At 40.7% G+C, this 7,486-nt stretch overlaps 1 protein-coding gene across 1 annotated transcript in view; it reads right to left on the reverse strand.

Moving 5' to 3' along the window:
• Positions 1 to 548: 548 nt before the first annotated feature.
• Positions 549 to 7,486, reverse strand: part of LOC137987777 (importin-9-like) — a 13,256-nt gene continuing 6,318 nt past the window's right edge. The window contains exons 6-11 of the mRNA XM_068833856.1: positions 6,444 to 6,547; positions 6,309 to 6,338; positions 5,572 to 5,696; positions 4,507 to 4,597; positions 4,330 to 4,412; positions 549 to 1,984 (exon numbers count right to left, since the gene is read on the reverse strand). Coding sequence (XP_068689957.1) covers positions 1,868 to 1,984; positions 4,330 to 4,412; positions 4,507 to 4,597; positions 5,572 to 5,696; positions 6,309 to 6,338; positions 6,444 to 6,547 — 550 coding nt within the window. The 3' untranslated portion in view covers positions 549 to 1,867. The remainder of the gene's footprint in view (positions 1,985 to 4,329; positions 4,413 to 4,506; positions 4,598 to 5,571; positions 5,697 to 6,308; positions 6,339 to 6,443; positions 6,548 to 7,486) is intronic.

A 7,486-nucleotide genomic window follows, 5' to 3' on the forward strand; every position in this document is an offset into this window, starting at 1 on the left:
ACTCATTTATTCCTGCAAAGATTACAACATTTTCGCGCGCAAATTCCGCGCGAATTGCTCGGAGGTGGATAGTTAACAATTATCCTGCGAAATCACGCGGAATATCGCCTGATACTTAGCCGACGAGGTCGTAGGCCTAGTTGGCTAAAATCAGGCGAAATTCCGCAAGATTGAGCAGGATAATTGTTTTATTATTCAACACATTGATGACAATGCACAATTTTCTACGTTCATTGGAAAAAAAAAGCTGGAAGACTACCATTTTCTCCGCGATAAAAAAAATTACGTATATCGCCGGATATCTGTTGAGTACGCACGACGAATATTGAGCGCGCTATGACCATATTTGGACATTGTCACAATGTGCTGAATAATAATTAACAACTGTTCTCCGAAGTGGAGGTGGCTAGCGGTGGATATTTACCGAGCCGTGCAGCGGCGAGGTAAATATCCAACGCTAGCCACCGACACTGAGAAGAATAGTTGTTTTATTATATACTAAAACAGTGAGGTAATATACAGCCCAAAAAATTAATTTGGTTGTTTTCTTCACTTGTCACGGATGCAAATCGGGACGCAATTTTTTCCCGAGTTGCTCGGAGGCAAATAGCACAGGATATTCGGAGTTTGACGAGCCAATCAGCGCGCGAGTTCAACGCTATCCACTGTTTTAGTCATATACTAAATGTGAATAGTCGGTGAATTCAATTTGTTGAGTTGTTTTAAATAAATAACAGAGTGGTTCGTCAACTATATTGAGTTCTATGCTAAGAAGCTATTTAGCGATCATCACGTTATATTGTACAAAATGGACGAGGTTCCCGTCTATAACTGGATAAACCAAATCGGCTAACTCAGTGATTCAAACCCTTTGGAAATCAAACGTTTTGTTCCAGGTATTTCCATATCATTTACATGTGAATACAAATACAATACACAAAGAATCTTAAACCTGGGAGATCTGAATTGGGTACCACATGGAGTTAGCCGATTTGGTCTGTTGGTTTAGTCAAGACACAGGGTGAAAAATTGATTGTATGCTTGCTTTGTCTTCAGAACCTGAAATTGGCAGATACTACTCAGCTCATTGAATCGGAATAAGACAAGGCGCTATTGTGTTTAGGGTTCCGTTGTACGAGTTGCGTCCTCACGCAAAAATGAAAATTTGAAAAGTGTCGCAAAGAAATGTTCTACAGAGCGTGCCGCAAGTGCAGCACGATTAGGCAATAAACTTCTTGCAGTCTTTGCTGTTTAGAGGGGATACTCCTCCTTCAGGGGTCCCCGCGCATCAAACAAGAATCCATTTAATGATTTGTTTTATTTGAATCTCAGTTCAGTGATTTTCACTTAGCTTGTGTGTTGTGAAATTTCACCAATACATGCATCTCGGATTCGCGTAACCTCTTGTACCAGAGCGCGTGCCCCGTAAGGAATCATATTTCGTAGGTGCATGATCTCAGTCCACATAAACAACAATTACCCTTACAGCTACCAAGAAAGTGATCTGAACTGCATTGACTCGTCCACCAAGAAACCACGAGCGAGATTATATACATTCTATTCCATTTCCACACAAGTCTTTCGAGGTGTTATTTGCTAAAAATACCATACGGCAGTTTTTAATATTTAAGTCATTTTTTCGCCTATGTTCGCTATGGCCACTATTTCCCGTTGCTCGCAAGGGGACTGGGCTTCTCAATATTGACGTCATGTTTCAAGAGCACGTACTTGCCTCTCCCTTGAAAGAACATGATTTCGAGGTTGCAACACCACAAGGAAGAGATACAGCTAACCATACTTGATTGAGCTCCCTCTTCTGTGCTTATTCAATCCCATCGAAGAACAACAGGATCCTGCAATTCTCTACTTATGTAGGTACTCCAATCTTGGACAGCGTGTGTCTCTCTTGTGCATTCAGGGCTTGGAAGTAAGTCGGGTAGCATTGTTGTTGAGCAAAGGTCTGGAGAAACTTGATTAAATGGTTCTGAAAATTTAAACACACGTATTTTTCGTAGAGGTACAATTATTTTTTCTTCTGTGTTTCAAAAGCATTTAAGCCTGGTTTTCACTAGCGACACAGACAGAAGCGGAAGGATAAGAGAGCTTACCGTGAAAATGGGGTTGGCGCAAGCAAAAGGATAAAAATTTTTCATTTCCTTGTGCTTGCTTACAATTGCGTTGTGTGAAAACGAAACACAGCATAAGCACAAGGAAATTTACTGCGTCTGGCCAATTGAAGCACTTGCTCCAGATTCCCCACGTCTGAAAATTTGAAAAAACATGGCGGATGCCGTGGTTGATAGCGATGCTTATGCCGACGTTCGTTTCCACTGGCATGAGCTACTTTAAGGGCCCCTAACCCTGTTTTTGGTTGATTTTCAAAAAAATTAATCCTTCAAGAACTCATTTTCGCAAATTTTTTTCAAAAATAACGAATCCCGATTTTCTTACGAGCGCTTGAAGTTACTGAATTGTTTAATTTTTTTGCGCGCTATAAGCCCCGCTGGACAAATTATTGTCTCGTGAGCTCATTAGAAACAAGCCAATGAGAAGCGTCTGATATTTGACACTTTTTAGCTGTGACGAAAGAACAGGACATTCAGCAACTCAAGCTTGCACGATGTCCTTTTCCTACGTCACACTCCATAAACAGACACATTTGGCCGAGTGGGGGACCAATGCGAACGATAGGTGAAAAAGTAGTCGCGATTGCCTTCACTTTTGGCGCTCGTAAAAAAGTCAGGTTCAATATTTTTTTAAAACAATTTCCGACAATGACGTCTTGAAAGATATGAAAATCTAACCAAAAAAAAAAAAAACACTTGAGGGGTTAGGGGCACTTTAAGCTTGTGCTTGCGCTTGTGTCGAGAGAACACATATATAACATAACTTTAATTTTTAGGTCATACAAAGACGCTTAACAGTAGGACAAGAAACAATGGATGTTTCAAGGGTTAGTTATGCGCCCGTGAGTAGGAATTGCCTCCCTCCACCGAATGAGGTCCAAAGAATTTTACTAGTTGCTTGGCAACCGGCGAAGGGACAACCGAAAAATCAGGGTCCTGGGCAGGAATCAAATCTACGGTCTCTGTAACACGGGTCGGATGCTCTAACCAATGAACGACAAGAATTCCTGGTTAGATAGGTCGTTAATTATGTAGGTTCTGCATGGATAATACGTCCCGCTGATCTGCGGGATCTACAATATTTCATCCTTCTCATGGGAGTATTAGTTTACGAACGATAGTTGCAATATAGTTGCATTTGAAATCTGCGGCGCAGGTGACATTGTAGAGCTTGCGGACCAGCGAGGCACATTGTCCGTGAGGAACCTAGACAAACGATCTACAATGAGCGCCAAAAAGGTTGAGACACTTTCCCCTTTTTAGGAATCTTGGACAAGTACCTCTCCCAAAATCTTTTCATCTAACCCACTTCCCCCCCCCCCCCCAAAAAAAAACAATGTTGTTTTCTCATCACCAATAACAAGGGGTGAGTTTTTGTGAGCGGTAAATGTAAGCTAAAGTGCTACTATGATAAAAAAAAATCACTTCCTTTTTTTTCTTCAGATTCTGAAAGTGTGATTGCACACGACTGGCCAAAATTTTGAACTTTGATTTCTATCCAAACGCTGTTTACTTTGAGTGTAAGTTTTGGATTTCACGGTCCGCCATTGCTCGCTCGCGTTCCAAACTGACCGATTGGACATCAGACGATTGGATCTAGGGAAAAGTGACGCCATTGAGTCACAGCCTGTGAACGCCGCTTATTATACAGTATATGCAAAACACGAGTTAAAAGTCTGAAAGCCCGAAATTGCCGTGCTGCATATTAATTTAGCCGAGTACACACGCATTGCCTTCTTAAAGTATCGAGTCTTTGACGTGATTTTCTTCTGTCAAGATATTAAAGTTAGTAATAGCGGACTATTAAATTGGAAAACCCCAGCTAAAATAAACAGGAATCTTTTTAAATCAAGGCTTAAAATTTAGGTTACTTATTGTTTAGTTTCCATAGTTTTGAAATCCAAAGATAAATAAAAATTGATTTTTTTGGTCATAGTAGCACTTCGAGGTTATTTTTTCCAAATTGTGGTCTTCCCAGTTCAGTGTTTCAACAACTTTTAATTTGTCGCTTTTTGTAGCTCCCTAGGAGTTCTTGCAGGTCGGTCTATGAGTAGAGAATCCGACCGACGGCGGTCGTAGGTTCGAATCATGGCGAAGACATTGATTTTTCAGTTGCCCTTTCGCCGGTCGCCTAGCAACGACGCTATCATCAATCTAATGGTCGCATTAGAACTTAAAACCTCAACGGTTGCATACTCGATACCTGTAAGTCCATCACATATATAGGATCATTCTTTATTTCTGGATCATCGTCATCCTCGTCTTCCACATCATCCATATCAAAGCCTAGATGAACGATAATAAATTGCGTTATTGTCTAATAAGCAAAGTAAAAAACTTGCAAGAAATAATCCGGTTTTTCGCAGACTTTCTTACTCACCCAGATAATCTGAGGCGGGAGCGAATACTGATCCCGACCCAGCTTCGATAGTTTCTTCTTCGTCATCCACCTCTTCCCAGCCCTCTTCTCCCTGGAGACAAAAAAAATGTATATAAGTCACCGTGTCACCAACAAACAGCTTAAAAGGGACCTCGACTCCCACAAAACAACAGCTCGGGGGAAATAGTACGAAATAATTGCTATATAATTTTTTTTTGAGGAATTTTTCAATTAAATTGTTTTTATCTGAAATAATGAATGTTGTGATCGTTTAGTTTCATTTTCAAACTGCCCGGGCGCCGCCATCTTGAATAATCATGACGCGTTACGGTTTCCGAAGGCCACGATGCCACGTCAAAATTATTCAAGATGGTAGAGCCCAAGAAATTTGAAAGTAAAAATAGGTAATGCTGAAATTCATATGATAGAGCGAGTTTCAATCAAGTGTCGTAAAACCAAAACCAAATTAATTACTTTGGCCAATCAAAAAGGACGGAGACAATCCAGTAAACCAATCAAAACTCGAATTACACGTAGCCGACACAAAGAGCGGGAAAATGTGCACGTGGTTTTGGTTTTACTTCTGATTGGTTGAAAAAGTGGCGCGAGAACTTTGAACCAATCACTTAGTGAAGTAATGCAAAACCAAAGTAATTCGCTAATTACTTTCGACACTCAATTGAAAACCGCTCTAATAATAAACTATTTTTGGATGAGACTCTCGTGATACCCGAGATAATGCGAAGTCGAGGCTACTTCCACTTACTGAGACCTGGATTACTTGGATCTCAAAAAGATCGCACTCAGCCATAGTTAAGCTATATATATTGTTGGAGAGAAATCAGGTAACAAAAGTACATTCGTGTGGAAAGATTTCTTTCTTTTCTAAAAGGAAAAACATGACAATAATCAATTTTGGCGCCAGTCGAAGCTGTGATTTCTTAGGACGATACGCCGAAATGCAGGGCTGGCCCACCGTCGCAAATTACATCAAAGAACCCTTCAAGTCCTTACTCTCAATTGAATTTTTATCAAAGTAGAAATAAAAAGAGCTCAAATACTTACATCGTCCGAGTCCCCTTCCTCGTTTGCGCCTCCTGCGTCAGCGCTCTCCAAAAGGGTGCCAAGTTCATTGATAATTAATTTGAAGAGTTTCACTGGTACAGGAATCATTGTCCACTGCTCTGGAACTAAAATTACAAAGGAAAATTACAAAAAAATTCCTGTCATTAAAAGTATTTGCGAAGATACCGCTAATGTTCCGAGTACCAGTTTAATGGCCAACTGCTGGTTCAATGATTGGTAAGAGCCCCTTCAAACACTAACGCGGCTTTCAAAAATTTCCGTTTTCATCTTCGCTGAAAACGAACTAAAATATTTCCGTTTTGTTTTCAGACGTCCACATGAACTTGGTAACTTACAGCTGTATGAAACTGAGAGCAGTAAAACAAACCAAGATAACTCCTTTGATCAGTCACAGCAAAAGCAGTTATCAGCCAATCACAAAGAAAAACGAATACACGCGGCCGGAGCTTCGCGAAACCGAGGTAGTACTTTGGCCAATCACAAAAGACTCAGACAATCAAATTGGCCAATCACAACGCAAAGAAAACACAAACCACCGGCGGTAAGCGCGAAGCGCGGGAAAAAGCATGAAAGAAAGTCAATTATCATTGGTTTCGCTTTTTGCCTAAGACTAATCCGGGCCGAGTTCCCAATCGCCAATGAAAAAGACTAAAGCACGTGCGAAATTACTTTCCACATTGACGAACGCTCTAAGAATTTAGATAGAGTTAACTAACCTTTAGCTGCTCTTGATCTTGTTCGAATACCTGTATTGGAACGCACCAAAACACTTCGTTGACCAACAATTAATCAACTGAACGTTTTATGTAAAACTGGAAAATCAGTGTAGCGAGTATGAGTTGGCTTGTTACCTTCATCGTGCTGAAAAACCCTCTCTCCTTGGACTATAACACTGGATAATCTCTTATCACCAGTGTTTACAAAGAATTGCAGAACATTACACAAGGCCATTGTACTAAAAAAAAAATGAAGAAAACATGGACAATATTAAAGTTAATACTGAATGTGTTGGTGGAAGCTTTAGCTAGGGCGATGGGAATACTAAATTACACAAGTGTTCAAGTTTTCTGGTCAAGCCGGTTTCCCCTCTCCTGAAAACCAATGACGGCTCAGGTATACTCGGAAAAGGAAACCAGAATGCTCTTTTGCAGGAGTCGAACTTACGACCGGCTTCCGATTACAAGTTCGACACTTGTTCCGCCATACTGGTAGGAATGGAATTGTCGAAATGGTGCATTCTCGCTCACGTGTAAAGAAAGATATTAGAGAGATTTAGCATCACATTTACCTGAAATGGCAAACTTCGGCCTACAGCTTCACGTTTCACTTAAAATGGAGTGAAGATTGTGACATTAGGGAGCTTAAGCACGCGCTTTTTTGAGACGCAAACGGCAACCGAAAGAGAACATTTCGCGCGCTAGGACAGTGGTGTCTCCCAGATTTTTATATGAATCATCTCTAATAGAGAAAAGATACTTGCTAATGTCAATGTGGTTGCGTAAAGAAAAGTTAAAAAGGAAAACAGCGCACTTCCGGTTGCCGTACGCGTCTCAAACACGCGCATGTTTAAGCTCCCTTTTAGCTTCGAGTGACCCAAGGCAACTCGGATTGGATTCTGTTAATCTCCAGTATTTAGTTAACAGAAAAAAAAACAAAATGTCGGAGTCTTTTTAAACATTGATTGTAGAAAAACACACCATACTAGTGATAGTTTTCACTACATCTGCCCCCGCCTAGGATAGTATGAAAGACAGTTGAGATATGCTTAAATTATTTGCTGAACATGTCGCCCCTGTTTCCGATTTGCGTCTGACAAATCGTCGCTCGCCCCTGTTTCTGATTCGTGTCCGGACAAAATCAATTTCTGAGACAGGCAAAACGATTTTCATCAGAT

Source organism: Montipora foliosa, unplaced genomic scaffold (assembly GCF_036669935.1).
Source record: "Montipora foliosa isolate CH-2021 unplaced genomic scaffold, ASM3666993v2 scaffold_390, whole genome shotgun sequence".
Classification (NCBI taxonomy): Eukaryota; Metazoa; Cnidaria; class Anthozoa; order Scleractinia; family Acroporidae; genus Montipora; species Montipora foliosa.